This window comes from Coloeus monedula (assembly GCF_965178545.1).
Source record: "Coloeus monedula genome assembly, chromosome: 27".
NCBI classification, from domain to species: Eukaryota; Metazoa; Chordata; class Aves; order Passeriformes; family Corvidae; genus Coloeus; species Coloeus monedula.
The window spans coordinates 1,317,709-1,334,498 of NC_138807.1; the positions used below are offsets into that span (position 1 = coordinate 1,317,709).

Below are 16,790 nucleotides of genomic sequence, written 5' to 3' on the forward strand. Positions count from 1 at the left end.
GTTGGTACATCTGTTCACACTTTCTGTGGTTCTGCAATGATTCTCCTTAAAATTACAGAACCAATTCATTCAAATTAATTGCATAATTTTATGTATCCAAACCATTTCCATTCCAAATGTCCCCCAGAAATGCAACCCATGAATTCTTCCTTTTGAAGAATTCTTCAGTTTCTGGAAAATGGGAAGTAAAACTTAACTATTTTTTCTGATGCTGATGTATTTTTCTGATGTATTTCTTTCTTTTCCCGTGCAGAAAAGAAAGAAATACAAATAATTAAAAAAATCGTCTCTTCCAACAAGGACTGATTAGCCCCTGGCAGGTTACAATCACCCACATGGCAGAAGGGCTGCAGGGTCTCGATGTGCCCACATGACCCACCAGCCCCATCTCCCCTAAGAAAGAGAGGATTTCAGTTTCCTTCATTCCTCTGTATCACCTCCCCTCAGAGTTAGAAGGAAAGGAGGCCCTGCCAGGCCACCCAAAAGTGTCAGAGTTTCTTTACAGGGCAAGGTGAATTATTGCTGCATTTCCGTGCTGGGGCAGAGGAGTGAATGATGTGGCTTTAATGCCAACTTCCTTCCTTGGCCTTCTTGCTGGAGAAGAAACCTTTCTTTTCCCGACAGAAGTTAAAGTAGCTGGGTCTTTAAGTTCCCTGGCACCGAATGTGTGCCCCAGACACCGGGACAAGACCCTGGTCCCATCTGGGTGTTTCTCAACCCCTCTCATCCATCAGGACCAGAGGTGGCTCAGTAGGACAGCCCAGCCCCTTCCCCAGCCCCTGCCCCAGGATGGTACTTTTCATTTTAAATAGATAAACAGTGATACAAAGGAAAGCAGCCACAGCAACCAGGACCAGGCCCGTGGCAATCATCCAAGAATGGGCATCATGGAAAAAAGGATCTGAAAAATGAAATCCCCAAAGGGGAGGTTACTCTGAGACTAGCAATGGGAAGGAGATTACATCTATTTCATACATGGTCATTCCATCTGAATCCCACTGAGGATGAAAATCAGCTCCTCACTATACTCCAAAAACTGGCAAAAAAATGACAAAAAGTACCCCCACATTTTGGCAATTAAGCACTTGTCTGAGGCTGATGACATTTTGTCTGCATTTTTGGGGATTTTCAAAGGGAAGATGGATTTCTAACCACATTATTTCTAGTTACATCATGGTTTCTCCTCCTTTGGAAAAAACCAAATATTATATTTCATTAGTCAACAGGGGATCAGAAATAGGGTAACGTACATCCACAGCAACACTCCAATGCAGAGCAGTATCACCAGGTGAAAGGTAACAACTCCCCAGGAAAAGAAAGTCTCTAAAACTTGCTCATTCCCAAAGTACAAGAGGAACAAAATAGAATGGAAAAGCACATGCTCCTGCAGAGCATTTTGGTGTATGCTTAGTCCAGTTCACCATTGCCTCTCTGCTGATATCCAGTGAAAAAGGAGCTTTCCTGTGAAACAAGGGAAAATTAAAAATACATTCAATATCTGCAGGTGCTAAAATACACAAGGATTTATTTCTCATACTAAATCTGTGGGACAGGATTTCGCAGCAGGGGAGACTAAGGGCATGGGTTGGTTTTTCCTTTCTCGTTTAGTTCCAGGGTTTATTTCAGCCAGGTGTCTGTAGAAACTCTGCCACACAGAGGGCTGTTCCTTTTCCCCCCAGCCTGCACTTCTGGACAGAAGTGCTGGATTTAGGAGCACACCTGCACAAACCCTGTCAAAAGCCGCAGCTGTTTGCACATGGAAATGGAAATGGAATGGAAATGGCCACGTGCTGAGCACGCTGGGGGTGCTCTGCTGAGCACAGCTCCCCGGGCACGTCGGCGGGGCAATGCCGACCTCGGCTCATCTGATACGCAAAGGGCTGATCCCTGCTCCAGTCCGTGCAGGACATGCTGCAGCAAGCAGGAGAGTTCCTGGGCCACACCTCTGGTGAGGATGATGCTGCTCTCCACTGCAAAGAGCCCGTTCTCATCCAGGGTAGTGTCTTCCTGGTGGGACAGGAGCTGCCACCCATGGGAATCTTGCCACAGCACCTGGGGCTGTGGGTCCCAGCTGGCTGAGCAACAGGACACCCAGATCCCCCCAGCCTCGTAGCGCTGCAGCGCGATGAGCAGGGCAGAGCCACTGGCTGCGGGAATAGAGGCATCCCAGGTGAGCCTGCGGGGTGCTGGATACTGGGGGGATATGGTGGTTTGGCTGTTTCTCTCCCTTACAAGGACCAACTTTGACATAGACAAATCAAAGAGTTTTTTCAGACAAGTGTCACCTGGAGTCAGGACATTTCTTGCAATCTCATTTGCATAACTTAAGAGATCTGCTCTGGAGGCCACTTCTGCAGCAAAATAATCCACAGGCCTGGATATTAAAACATAACTGCACGAACCACAATATTCTTCCTTTATTACCCAATGCCTATTTTTTTTCTCACCCGTTCTTATATGAAGAAAACAATAGCCAGAACACTTCTGAAGGAGGAAGCATATCTCACGAGCTCCTTATGGCCCCTTGGTGGGTAATTTCACCTCTCTGAGACATTCTTGGTATTTTTAAACATGGGACTTAAGAAAACCCTATTTCCAAAGCAGCCACCTCAAACTGCTTCTGGGCAGGAGGACAGGGGAAAAGAGCACTGGCTGTGGGAAAGTAAATTAGAGGTACCAGGGACATGAACTACAGACCTGTCACCTTGAGGTCCACCACAGGCCAGTTGTAATCTGAGCCACGTTGAACAAAGCAGGTGTAATTCCCTCTGTCAGAGAGTTGGACATGGAAAATTTTCAAGTGTGTGCTGCCCTGTGCAAGGCCATCCTTCAGCAGCTCAGTGTGCCCTCGGTATTGAAGCATCTGCTCCCCATACTGGTCCTGGCCCCCCTTGTAGCGATGTACAAAGGGTGAGAAATGCTCCCAAAACCAGGTCACCTCCATGTCCTGTGCGTGCTGCTGTGGGAGAAGCTGCAGGGCAGCACCACGTTCTCACCCTTGGCCACGGTGATGAGGCTGGGGTGTCCTGTCACACTGAGCAGAGCTGGTAGAAACACGCGGAGGAAGAAGAGAGAGCCGTGAGCTTGCCGTGGCACCTGAGCTCGGGCACAGCAGATGCTGCTCGGCGCTGTTCGTGTGCTGCCAGGCCGGGCCATCGCGCTGGCAGCGTCCCGTGCTGAGGGGAGCCGGGAGAGGGACCCTGCCCTGCAGCACAGGCAGTGGGCTGGGGCCAGGCCACCACTCCTCCCTCTGCTTCCCTGTCCGGTGCTGTGCTGCCAGGAGAGTTCTTCAAACGCCTGGTTCTCAAGGGCACAAGTGGTGCCCATGCAGCTCAGGGCAGGCAGAAAGCAGGACAAGGAATGATGGAAGTGGCTGGAAGGTTTCTGGGAGGCTGGCTGGAGCAAGTGACAACTTGGCTACAAATAAAATTCAAACATCCTTATCTCTTCTCATCCTTTACAGAGATCTATTAAAAAAGTAGAAACATCTGAGGTGTTCTTGGCATCTTTGAAAATTTAAAAGAAAAAGGCTTATAATAAACTGGCCACTCAGCTCACTGAGAAAGTGGTTCTGGTTGAAGGGAAACAAAAGCAAATTAACATTTTGACAAGATCACTTTTAAGTAAAGTGCTCTGCTGCATCCTTTGCCAGGGCTGCCTTGAAGAAGCTGCTTCAGGTCAGCAACATAAAAGAGCTGAGACTAAGTTTGTTGTTGCTGGTTTTATTCCTTTATCGATCTGGTTTTCCAAAGGGTCCAACACATCCTGGACACAGTGCAGTAAATGGGAATGTGCAGGAAACAGGAAAAGCAGGGAGGGAAATGGCAGCAAATTATAATAAATTCTTTGGCATCATCTAATCCTCACCCAAGTTCAGTGAGGTTGTGCCAATGCCTGTGCTTCCATGGCCACAGGGATGCACCAGGATCTAGAGGGATGCTGATGCTCCCAGAAGTGGAGAAGGTATATGGAAAGGGCCTGACCCTGCTCTGGGCTCTGCTGTTCACAGGAAGCTACTGCACTGGCAGCTAGGAAGATAATCAGGCTGGAAGTTATGCCACAGGGATCAGAAGGATCCAGGGGATTCTTATCTAGTGCTGCTTGTCTTGGAAAACTAAACTGTAAATGACAAAAGCCAGCAGAGAGTAGTGGAGCTGGGAACTGGAGAGCATCCTCTGCACTGGAGCACCACCTAGAGATGAGGAAGGAGATGGAAAGGGCAAACGGGAGTAAAGCCAAGGGAAGATAAAAAAAAGAAAGGCAGAATTCATTGCTGAATCCAGCCCCTTTTTGTAAAGCCTATTGAAGAACCACAGATGCCAAAGGTTGAGATTGATTTTCCATCTTCAGCCTGACGTTGGTTAGTGTTTAATACACAAAGTACCAGATTGGTATAAAAGGTTGTGGGGTTTTCCCAGGGGAAAGCAAAGGACTGACTGCTCAGGCTTTTTTGCTTCAGCATTAAGAAAGAGACAAACAGGTGCAGAACAAGAAGGAGAAGCCCTGACCAAACCAGGACTCATTCCATGCACCTTAAAGAGAGCAGGAAGTGGCCTTGGACCAGGGAAAGCAAAATACCCAAAACACTAATCCAATGCCCAGCCAGGGCAGGACCTGATCCTGCTCTGCTCTCCCACCCCCCTTTTTGCCCACTGACTTGGTTCCACTTTGCTGACAAGAGGTGGGCAGTTCTGGCAGATGCCAGAGGGTGATTTCCAACTGCAGATTCCCAAAAAATGCTACATAGCTGGAGACCCTGAGCTCTTTCCTGGGCTCTGAGTTGGAGGAGGAGCTGCTTGGCCCGTCCCCCAGCACCTCGGAGAGATCCTCTGGTCCCAGCTAAGTCTTTCCCTGTCTGAAAAGGAAACAAAAATGTCACCCTGTCCCAGCCTGCCACCCGTTTCCTCCTGCACTGCTTCTACTCAAAAGTGAAAGTTGCTGAGTAATTTGGGGGGTTTTGGCAATGCTTTTGCTCTGAACATGCCCTTCTGGCAGTGGGCACAGAAATACCTCTGCTGCAGAGACTCTCCAGGGCTGTGTGTGACAGCTTCCTCCCATAGCACTGCCCGGACTGGCGGCAGTTTGCACATACATGGCATGGACCTGGAGGCAGTGGGAAGGAGGGAGGTGATGGAGCCAGGATTCATACCCAGAGGCAGTGCCAGGGTGGGAGCAAAGCCCAGCAGTAGCTTAAAAATTGCTTAAAAGAAATTCCCAGCTGAGAGGCAAGGCCACTGAGGATGGTTCCTTCAGGGAAATCTGCTGCCCTGAGAGAGGCGAAGGCAGCGCCTGCAGAGCTCAGCCCAGCCGGGTGCAGCACCCTGCCAGCCCAGCCAGGCACGGGGCACCTGCTGGGGCAAAGGGACCTGATCAGGGACCTGGCCAAAAGGGGTGACAAGGAAAAGAGGGAAGCAAAAAATAAAGGGTACAGAGACACAGACCTGGACAACTGTCTCGGTTTGAAAGATAGGTGCCTGCCAAGGAAGGCAGGAACTTCCCTTGGAATGGAAAAATATTATCCCCTTCCTTCCAAATTATTGTAACTTTGAAATTAAGGGGCTTTCAGGCAAAGATATGTGAAAAGGAGCAGGAGTTCTTTACTGTGTATCTAGCTGTGTACAAGGAGATGAACAAACAGCGGCGGCAGCACCAACGAGCAGCAGCAGAGCCCAGGGCCAGCCGCTGCCGGCTGCCGGCACCTTCCCCTCGGCGCAGCTCCGCTCGCGGCCGCCAGGGGCGCTGCTGGCTCCCGGCCGGGCGGGGCGGGGGCGCTGATTCCCCCGCGCCTGCAGGGGGCGCTGTGGCGCGAGCGCGGCCGCCTCTCCACACGGCAATGGCGGCTGAGGCGGCGGCAGAGGGAGAGAAGGGGCTTTCCTTGACAGACTCGCTGGGGTGGCCGGGCTCAGCGGCACTCGGGAAGCTGAATGGACTGCAGCAGGAACCTCGCAGCAGCAGGCTGGAACGGCAGAGGCGGGCACACCCCGGAGTGACAAACGAAATGTATCAGAAACTCCGCAGCTGTAGCAGGAGCCGCGGGGTGTCCCGGCAGGCGGGTGCGGGGTTCCAGTGAAGCGAAAAACCCGGAGTAGGGGGAAGGAAACGGCGGGACTGGGCAGCGGCAGCCGGGCTCCCAAACACGGCAGGAAGAAGCTCCCTCAGAGGGGGAAGGGCTCGGAGTCCCGAGTTTTCCTCTGAGGCACCCCAGTAGATGGGGAGAGTCCTTCCCAGGGAGGGAGGGTGTTGATAAGGTCCCAGTGCAACGGGTGCTCGTACGAGCAGGGTTTCACTCACAGTAGAAGACAGCAGGAGACGGAACCCTGGGTGATTTGCAGGGGTGGTGAATTCTCCCCACAGTGACCGCAGCCTGTCTCCCCTCTGATGGCGAGAGCGAGAGAGAGCTAGAAGCTGCATCCTGCCCCTTTCCCCAGCCCAAATCTCGTGGTATCTCTGCCCTTCCCAAGACAATGCCCCTCAGCTAAGATAGTGCAGCCGGCTGCACTCCTCCCGTTCTCCTCGGCTTTCTCTTTTGTCTAAGTACCGCTATTGTCTCTTAGCAACAAATGGGAGAAAATTCCCTGAGAGAAAGAAACAAAGGGAAAAATCCTAACCCCCCACAACAACAAATGACAGCAGAAAGAAGTGTAATAATCGAACCTGATAATTTAGGATGGAATCACAATTCCACGGGAATCGCTCCAGGGAAATCCAGACTGCATACCTGTGCAAAGCAGGCAATCAAAGCTGGGTGTCCCAGACAACTGGGTGTGCCAAGGGAAGGATGTGAGCACTAAAGCCATGTGGAATGGAAGGAGTTGGGGAGGACAAGGTGACACACACTCCAAAAGGGTGCAAAAGGGATTGGTCATGGGTAAAGTGGAACCAGTCAGTGAGTTTGTTCAAGCCAGCCAAACTCCAGGCAGGAGTATCAGGCAGGCAGAGGGTCCACGCTTGGTGTCTGCAAAGCCACCTGGCAGCAGCTGCCCTTGCATCCTGCTTTATTTGTGCTCCAGTGGTGCTTTCCAGGGTGATGTGACAAAGCAGAGTGGAACTCCCATGTTCCCTGTGAGTGGGGATAAGGCCATTGTCCCTGGACACATGAACAGCCTGGAGAACAGAGAGGTGGGATGCAAAGCCCTGCACGTGTTGTCCCCCATTTACCAGTTGAGCAATAGAGGTGGCACATGCCCTCCAAACATTTCCACCATGAACCCATGGGCAGCAGGACAAAACTGGGCAAACAGCCAGGGCAGGAGCCCTTTTCACAGGATGCAGCTGGACACCCAGAGCATGGCCACTGCCCCGTGGTTGGTGTCCCCAGGCACCCTCCCTGGGGCTGGAGGTGCCTGTGGTGCTGTGGCCCAGTAGGGCTCTGAGCATCCTGCACCAGGAGATACAGACTCCTCCAGCACGCAGGGGCTCTTATCACCCACCTGCAGCTGGGCCGAGGGAGGGGAGATGCAGCAGACCCTGTGATGTAAACAGGACTGGGCACTGCAGGAACAGGAGGAATTGCCAAATTCAAGTGTTGGATGAGGTCCCACGTGGGCTGGCAGCTTCAGGGCATGGGAGGTCATTGCCCAGAGGAGGGGAGAGGGAAGCTCTGTGGGGTGGTCCCCAGACAGACTCTCAGCTCTGCTCTCCAGGCCATCCAGCCCCTCTGGACTGTGCCCTGCTTGCTCAAACAAGCTGGAAGTGCTGGGCAAGCCCAGTCCAGCCATGAGCTGATGAGATCAGAGGAGTAGGGAGCAGACTGAAGACCTTCCAAACCATCCCAAACCTACTTTTCTGGAGCCAACCTGCAGGCTGAGCAGGTGAGCACTGGCTGTCTAAAAAGTGCCTGAATGCTGTGACCTTTCCATCATTCCTTCTCTGCTTTACCATCTTCAGGCAGTCTTTGAGTCTTGCAATTCCCACTTTCAGCAGTGAATCCTGTCTCCCCTCCAGTTGATTGACTGTGGATATGCTGGCATCCAGGATGGAGAGAGTAGAGAGTGAGACCCTGGTGGAGGAGGTGGAGGAGATGAGTGGAATAGGTGAGTTTTCAGAAGAGAAGAGGAGGGGGAACTGTCCTCTGCTGAGGAGAAAATGCATCCTGCTTCTCTGTGGGAGAACTATTGGAGGTCAACGCAGCGGGGCTTGTCCCAGCCTGGGCTTTTCATGGGTTGGGACCTGGTGGCTGCAGTACTCCCAGCTGAACTCTTGGTGCTTTTCTGTAGACCCAGCTCTAGCACCAAAGGCTCCTGAGCTGACATTCTTGGCCCCCCACATTGCTCACAGAAAGAGATGTGAATTTGGGGCTATGGGTCTTGAGGTAATGTCTACCACGGTCGGCACTGGTTTGTGCCCTGACCTGCCTGTTCTGCTCTCCCAGCACCAGAGACACCCAAGCTCAGGTCCAGCTGTCTGCACTGCAGGTGTGCATCCACACACTCAGGTACCTCCTCCTCCAGGAAACTGAGGTCCCCTTGGCCTGGATGTGTGCAAGCCCCTGGGGCAGGAACAGGATTGGGGCAGCATGGAACCAGGGACAGTCCAGCTAGGGGGGTTTTCCCAGTGCAGGGAAAAGGAACTCACCCTGTCCCTTCTCTTGCTGGGGTGGATGCTGCCCTGGGGCTGCCTGTTCTGAGCAGCTTCTCTTCCTCTGTCCCCAGCCGACGTGACCCTGGACCCAGACACTGCCAACCCCTTCCTCATCTTGGCCAGTGACCAGCGAGGGGTGGGACGGGGGGACGAGTGGACCTTGCTGCCCGACAACCCCGAGCGGTTCGACACGGAGCCATGTGTGCTGGGCAGCCACGGCTTTGCTGCGGGGAGACACTGCTGGGAGGTGGAGGTGGCCGAGGCAGGGGAGTGGTGGGCTGTGGGAGTGGCCCAGGAGTCTGTCAGGAGGAAGGGGGTGCTCAACTTCACGCCCCAGGAGGGCATCTGGGCTGTGGGGCAGTGGTTTGGACAGTACCATGCTTTCACTGATCCTGACTGGACCCCCCTGCACCTTACCTGCCTCCCCAGGGCCATCCAGGTCTGCCTGGACTTCACAGACCAGCGGGTAACTTTTGCTGATGCTGAGAATGAAGCCCCGATCTTTGCTTTCTGCCTGGCCTCGTGTCCTGGAGAGAGGCTGCACCTGTGGCTCTGGGTGGGGATGGGCTCGTGGCTCAAGCTGTGCCCCTGACAGGGAGGGAAATCGGGGGGCAGAGGAGAGACTGGAAAGGCAAACATCGTGGTTCTTGGTGCTGGGAACTGGGAGGGTCCCGCTTCCTGCTGGCTTCTCTGGCCACCAAGGGGTGGACTGGCAGGTCATGGAGGTGGATGCCACCACAGAGCCTCCTTCATCCTCCCACCCCTCAGCTGGGACTGCAGGGACAATGGGGAGCACAGAGACTCAGTGCAGGGAGGAGCTTGGTGCCTGGTGGTCCCATGGCAGGCACCACCACTGAGTGCCAAGGCACTGCAGAACTGCTCTGTACAAGGCCATGGAAAATATAGCAGGGCCCTGCTCCTCCAAGGGTGCTGGAGTAGTGCCTCTGGCTTTTTTCAATTAAGTTAAAAAAACCCAAACATACCTGGATACTCATGATAACACTTATCTTGCCCACACATCTAGAGCCTCTCCTTGCCTGACACGTTTCTTGCAGCAGAGCACTGCTAGCAGCTCTAGGGGCAGCCCAGGAAGGAAAGCATGAAACTGAGCATGAAATCCACAGGAGAGGCAATTCCCACATATCTGCCATTCTCTAATCTCATCCCATCGAAGTCCCACCTCACAGAATCCTGCTAAATCCTGTGCTTAGGAGAGGAGAAGGGGGATGTAGGTGAAGGGGAACATTGCCTGGGTCCAGTCTAGATTTCTTCTCCAAACATTTTTCTGGTTGGACCCTCTTCAGTGCCACCTCAGTTGTCATCGTTGTGGTGACACCTGGACTCACGCCGACAGTATTGGTCTCCCTGCTCTACTCCAGGAGCTGCAAAGAGATGCAGCGCGGGGTCAGGCCCAGATACCTGCCCCCAGAGCCCTGCCCTAAGCCTCTTCCACTGTGGTGGCACTAAGACTGGGGATACCCAGGGATCTCTGCTCCCAGTGAGGCACTTCCTACTCTCCATGGGCAGGAGCCTCTGAGACTGTCCTGGTTTTGGCTGAGATAGAGTTAACTTTACTCTCAGTAGCCGGCACAGTGCTGGGTTTGGGATTTAGGGTGAGAATAATATTGATAGCAACAACCAAACCATCAGTCATGTGGTGTTCCCCAAGTCAAGGACTTTTCAGTGTCTCATGCTCTGCCAGCGAGGAGCTGCACAAGAAGGGGGGGAGCACAGCCAGGACAGCTGACCCAAAGTGGCCAGAGGGATATTCCATGCCACAGAACATCCTGCCCGGTGTGTAAGCTGGGGGAGCTGCCTGGGAGGGGCTGACTGCTGCTGGGAGACAGGCTGGGCACAGATCAGTGAGTGCTGAGCAACTGGGTATTGGGCATCACTTGTTCCACTTGGAGTTTGTATTTTTTTCATTAAAATTATTATTATCATTGGTATTATTACATATTACTTTGTTTCAATTATTAAACTGGTTTTATCTCAAATAAAAAGGTTTTTTTTTCTTTTTTTCCCCTATCCCCTTGGAGGGGGGTATGTGACTGAGTGGCTGTGCAGTGTTAATTTGTCAGCTGGGGTTACACCATGACAGAGGTTCACAGCAGAATGTTGGTGGATGGAGATGGCAGAAGATTTGTTAGTTCTGTATTTTTGTCCTTTGTCATGCAAAACACCCCAAAAGAGTTGTGCTGTGCATTTAGGGACACCTACCTCAATCAAGAAGAAGGAATTCCCTTCTGAAAGCCAGCTCAGTTCCTTAGACTGGAGGAAAGTTGGGTTTTTCAACAGATTGGAGTCCAGGAACCTCTTCACTGCAATTTCGTGGTTTGGAGGGGGTAAATTTTGTGCTTTGGTATCCTTTTTGATGTGCCCCCCAAAAATTAAATTAAAAAAAACCCAGCTCTTTGGGAGCTGAGTTGCATAATTGCAGCATTTGTGTGAGAAATACACAATTTCATGTAGAATTGCACTACAAAGACTCAGGGGAGTTTAAATTCAGCTATCATGTGCTAGAGGTCTCTGAATGCCGGTGCTACAATGTGTAGAAGGCTTAAGGAACGCCGTGGTCCTTGAGCAAGGCTGGATCCTCATGGGCTCTGAGTGGTTTTGGTGAGACAACTGCGGCCGGGAGGTTTGTCCCATGCCAAGCATGGGCACAGACAGCACATCATGGCAGTGGCCTGCTGCCTCCTCAGCTGGTGCCTGGAAGAGGCCACAGGGCAACTCCCAAGCTCCCAAAGCCCTCAGTCCAGAGCAGGGTGTGATCAGGCCCCTGGGATCCTCCTGTTCCCAGGGAAAAAGGCTGCAGTGATGGGCAGTGGGGGCACCTCAACGAACATGCTCTCCTCAGCCCTGGTCTGTCAGACGTGCTCCAAACAAAGCCTGCCTGGGTTTGGCACGTCAGCCAAGCAGCTGTGACTGAACGCCCTTCCCATTAAACTGTGTTTCTTTTTCCCCCGTGAGCCCTTTCTCCGGGACTTCTGTTCCTTTTCTGCTGCTCTTGCTGTTGCAGATGCCACTTTTTCTCTCCCCCCACCCTGTCAGATTGCTGTGTGGCATCACAGTTTTGTTTTAAAGGACTGGCTGAGCCAACCATGGCACTCTATTTTTCTAAACATTTTTTTCTTTTAATATGAACAAGCCCAGAAAACCCTTGATTTGACAGCTTGGCCAGGAAACTCATCCAAGGTCTTGCTTGCTAAAGCCTTGTCTAGCATCTCAGAAATGCATCCAACATTGGTGCTGCAGTGCTTTGAGGGGCACTTTAAACAGACAGTTTCACAATTTCCAACCCTCCGCTCCAAGAGTGGCCAGATTTGCAACACAGGGATTTGCCCCAGGGCCAGGGGCCAAGGCTGCAGGGGATGTTGGGGCTCCTCACTGCCCCACAGAACGGGGACTGATGGCTGTCCAAGTCCTTGCCCTGAGGTTCCAGGCCCAGCTCTGGGCAGGCATCCTGCCCACACTGCCCTGCAGCCCCTGCCATGGTGCTGGCCCTGGATGGCTCTCAGAGCCAGCTGGTAGCGAGCACTCGGAGCAAGGCTCCTGCCCTGCAGCTGCCAGCAGCTCTTGCACACTTGGGCACAGCTCAGGCACAGCTCTGACACAGCCTGGACAGCACAAACACAGACACAACTTGGACCCAGCTGTGACACAGCTCAGACACAGTCGGACACAACTTGGACACAGCTCAGACACAGTTGGACACACCTTGGACACTGTTGGACACATCTGGGACACAGTTGGGCACAGCCTGGACACAGCTTGGACACACCCCACCATGACCCCACCAGGGCCACCAGGCGAGAGCATGGCCTCGCAGACGTGTCCAGTGTCTCCCACGGCCCCGGAGCGAGGGGCTGGGCTGGAGGGCTGTGGGCAGGCCCGGGTCAGGCAACTCACAGGGGCAGCACCAGGAGCCTCTGCGGGGCAGCATCATGGGCAGCACCAGGGTTGCTCTGTGCAGCCCTATACACACTCCTGGCCCAACCAGGGGCCAAAGGACTCAACTTGGCCCAAACATCACTGCCCTGCTTGGCCCACGCCAGGCAGGCTTCTATGCACTGACAAAGAAACTGCCCAGAAATGACAAAAGCCCTGGGTTTTGTCCAACTTTGAAACCTTCTGCTAGGGCTCTGGGGTCTGGTCAGGGCAGCTGCCCTGGGCAGGCGGTACTGGGGGTGCTCTCAGGTAGGCAGCCTGGGTTCTGCAGCCCTGGCCCCCTCCAGTAACAACACAACAGCCCAAAGTTTGTCTCACTTTTATTTACATCATTGCACAGCCCATTTCCCCAGAACACACTGGAACGTGGTGGGTCAGACACCGACTGCCCGCATCCACGAGCTGAACATCTCCTCTGGGAAGGAGGACAAGACTCAGAGTCACTCTTGGGTCTTGCAGGGGCACATGCAACAACTCCAATTATTGGCAATGACAATAAAGCCAAGGATGCTGAGTGTTGCCGTGGCCACACAGCAGCACAGAGCTGGGCCCCCACTGCCCCTGCCAGGGGCTTCTGGCTTTCACAGTTGCATATTTGGATTGACAGTGGGTTTCCTAACTGGAACACTGGCTCCATTGAGTCCTTACCCTGGGAACGTGCTGTGGGAGAGAGCATCCCTCATCACCTGCCAGAACTTGGTGCATTGTGGAGCCAAGCTCCTGGGAGGCAGCCAGGGCTGGGAAGGTTAAACCACCCCCCCGCCCCCCCATTTTTCTTCACTGGTGATGTCCTGGTGACAAGGGGGTTGTTGGGAAGGGGCTGAAGGAAGGGGCACCCAGGACAAGGCACAGAGCAGTGGTGCAGAGCCTGCTGCCATGGAAGGGGTGTGCAAAGCGGGGAGCACCTGCATGGGACTGAAGCAGGGACTGTGACTGGAGCAGGGCTGCAGCAGACTCTCCACCAAGAGTACCAGGGGCAGAGTAATCCCTGCATGACTGGGAAAAGGGCAGATACCCAGGGGTATGTGGCAGAAGGGACAGTCGGGGGGCTGGCTGAGAGGGGGAGCAGAGATGTGCAGCCTGGCTGTAGCAGAGGACATTCACCCCGTGGTCACACCAGCCCCTCATGCTTGGAAGAGAGAGCAGTTCAGAACAGCCCTCAGGGCACAGAGAGGCTGCTACAAGATGTGCCAGGGTATCCCCACGCTGCACCGGAACTCTGGGAGAGGAGGTGGAGGAGAGCAGACAGAGACCAGCAGACAGAGACCAGGGCCCAGGGCTGGAGCAATCCTGTTGGGCAAGATGGCACACTGGTCCCTGCTGCTCATGCCACTGGCAACTTCCAGCCCAGAGTGAGGGAACACATAAGGAAACACATCCTGCTTTGCAGCTGGAGATGAGGAGAAGGAAGAAATGCACATGGTGCTTTGAATTCAGGAAATTACAGATCTCCATCTCGCAGGGCATTGCACTGATCCACTTGCTTTCAGCGAAGGGGCAGAGGGACATAGCGTATGACCACCACCACCACCCTTTGCAAGGACACAGGCCCCTCAGAGCCTGCCTCCTGCCTGCTCTCTACACTCACCACCATGAAACCAGAGCCCAGGCTGCAGCTGAGCAGCTGCACACACCTCTGGAGCACCCAGCAGGGCACAGCCCGCGCCACTTGGGAGGCTCAGGAAAGCTCGGCACCAGGCACACACGCTGTCTGGCAGGGTGAGGAGGTGGCAGAGGCAAGGACCAAAGCCAAACCAGGGAGACTCTTGGCAGAGGGGGCACGCCGAGACAGAGGGTTTTTTAGAGCTGCATGTGCTGGAAATGCAGGTGAAAGGAGGAGGAACACCAGCCCCACAGGACAAGGGACCCAGAGCCTGTTCTCTGGGAACCAGCAAACTGGGGGCTGGGTTCACTGGAGAATACAACAGGCAGGCAGCGCTACCAGGGATGAACCCAACCCCAGCAGCTCCTCTGGAATGTGCAAATAAAGCGCAGAGACAGCCAAGAGCACCTGTGTCCTGCCAGCGCCGCAGGGCATGGCCTGTCCCCTAAGGTACGTGTGGAACTGATGCTACAGGAGGTCCAGCCTCAAGGTGGTGAAAGGACATCAGCAAACAGAGACTCCAACTCCCACCTTCTGGGGTCAGGAAAGCTCCTTTCTCAATCTTTTCAAAGCAAAAGGCAGTGGTGGGTTTAGCAAATACGGAGCCATCATTCCCCACCCTCGGATCCACCATCTACCTTTGCCAGACAGACCAAGGGCTGAGTGCATCCAAGTCCTGGGGATGAGCCAGGATCTCAGGAAAACGTTTTGTGAGATCATGTCTGCATCGGAAAAGATTCTCTCATTCTGAAACTGATTTTGAAATTCTCAAAATTACAGTACTTTACAATACAAAATGTCTCCATTCCGTATTACGTCATTTTACTCCTTGTGGGATTATAATTATTAAAAACACTCAACTTTCTAGAAAGGACAGAACACCACAAAAGAGACCAAAGAGTAACGGGAAGGCTGCTGCAGTATATCAAAACCAATTTAGTGCAAAGGAGAAGGGGACTTTCAAGAATGGTTGATGAAAAGTGTTCTTCATATGGTCATTTGAAGAAAAGGCATTGATTTAACCTCTGAATGAGATCAGGCTGCCAGCTTCTATCCTGAAGCTTAGAACATCAACACAAAAGGACTGAAACACAATATGCATGGCCATTAAAAAATAATATTATATATAGATATATATATAGAGAGAGAGAGGGAGATGTTTTCCACGTATGGTATTTAGTTATAGGAAAGTGTCCCTGCAGACAGGCATTTTCTGCCATCAGGCTCTTTTGGGCCATTTCACACACAGATATTGATTATGTGTCTCTTTGCCAAGGTCTAAAGCACGTGCTGAGCGCAGAGTCCCTTTGGGTGGGATGATTGTTTTCCAGTGCCCCCACAGCTGCCGTGTTTCCTGGGCCTGCGGGGACACTCGACCCTCCACCTCGGCTGGCCGCGGGACGGCTCAGACGGTGGTCTCATCTGCGGTCTTCTTCATGAGCTTGGCGGAGAGGAGGGAGTGGGGCACAGGGTGAGGGCTCCGCGAGGCTGGGATCATCAAGCGGACTTTCTGGTTGGTCCTTCGCCACTCCGAGTACAGCTGGCAGTGGTAGCGGAACGAGACCTGGCGGGCGAGAACGCAGCGCTCTGTCAGCGACCCCCGCCACTCGTGCCACAGGGACAGCCAGATGCCAGCCCCCCTGCACCTCGGGGGATCCCTTATCCTGAGGCAAGGGAGACAGCACTGACCCCGACATATGTCCCCAGCCTCTGACCAGCAATCAGTCCCTTCCTGGTGACACCAGGCTGAGCAGGGCACAGCCAAAGGGGCCTTCTGGGCAGCACCAGCAGAGTGGGACGGGGATTGCTGAGCTGGGTTTAGGGTGGGGCTGGTGAAGTGTGGTGGGGATGAGCTGCAACTCACCCTGTCATCCAGCCCCAGGCTGCAGCCAGCACTCTGGGGGGGCAAAACAAGGGTCTGAATCCAACCAGCCTCCTCCCATCTCACAGATCCCAGGGGAACTTCTTTGCCCTGTGCAAAAACCTTCCCTCCTTGGTCTGCAACAACAGGACAGCAGCTGGACTCATTTTTTTCTGACAACAACGTGGCCTGGGAGACTTGTTCACCCAGAGGGAGACAGGAGGATGCAAAGGCTGCAGGGACCTGGAGCAGCCCAGCAGAGGCAGGAGCTGGCCCCTGCAGTTTCACAGCAGCCCTGCAAGGGGAGCTTCGAGCTCGGCTTAAACACCGAATCCAGTCAGCCACTGATCTAAACCAGGCTTTCTCACAGGAAGCATTTAGCTCGCAACTAAGACGTACCAGGAAGTGTATCTGACACGGAAAACTCTGTAAAACTATTACTTCTGGATGGGTCTATGACACATCTTATGAGAAATGAAGCTGTGCCACTGTGGCACTGAGGTAATTGAGCTTATTGATCTGTGCACACCCCTCCTTCCTGTTGCAGAGGGACTGTGGCAATAAGGTTGTTTGCTGACAAACACATCTCCCAGTCTTCAGAGAATGGGGAGCTAATGGTGGAACCCTCAAGGAAGGCTCCTGCTCCTCACGAAGCCTCTCTCACAACCCTCACACTTATTACCGCCATGAACCCCCTCCCACATATCAGCCCCTTGTACTGCACAGCCCAGGGTTGAATGAGCAGAATATGAATAAAGGGGCTTCACCTAATGTCCCCTCTGCTCAAGGAAAAGT

General features: G+C 53.3%; 3 protein-coding genes across 6 annotated transcripts in view; 1 reads left to right on the forward strand and 2 right to left on the reverse strand.

Moving 5' to 3' along the window:
- Window positions 1–979: 979 nt before the first annotated feature.
- On the reverse strand, window positions 980–3,156 carry LOC309582494 (butyrophilin subfamily 1 member A1-like; the record flags this gene model as incomplete). The annotated part of the gene is given in 4 exon segments (XM_082297675.1): window positions 980–1,036; window positions 1,873–2,143; window positions 2,694–2,967; window positions 2,970–3,156. Coding segments are annotated over 4 exon segments (789 nt in total).
- Window positions 3,157–7,655: 4,499 nt separating this feature from the next.
- On the forward strand, window positions 7,656–9,390 carry LOC309582751 (E3 ubiquitin-protein ligase TRIM7-like). Its single transcript, XM_082298097.1, has 3 exons — window positions 7,656–7,811; window positions 7,921–8,033; window positions 8,652–9,390. Exons 2-3 carry the CDS (start codon window positions 7,961–7,963, stop codon window positions 9,170–9,172), a joined length of 594 nt encoding a protein of 197 aa, XP_082154223.1. The 5' UTR covers window positions 7,656–7,811; window positions 7,921–7,960; the 3' UTR covers window positions 9,173–9,390.
- A 3,469-nt stretch (window positions 9,391–12,859) lies between these two features.
- MARCHF2 (membrane associated ring-CH-type finger 2) overlaps window positions 12,860–16,790 on the reverse strand; it is a 34,091-nt gene continuing 30,160 nt past the window's right edge. For all 4 annotated transcript variants that reach the window (XM_082297765.1, XM_082297766.1, XM_082297767.1 and 1 more), the window contains exon 5: window positions 12,860–15,698. In XM_082297765.1, coding sequence (XP_082153891.1) covers window positions 15,540–15,698 — 159 coding nt within the window. In that variant the 3' untranslated portion in view covers window positions 12,860–15,539. The remainder of the gene's footprint in view (window positions 15,699–16,790) is intronic.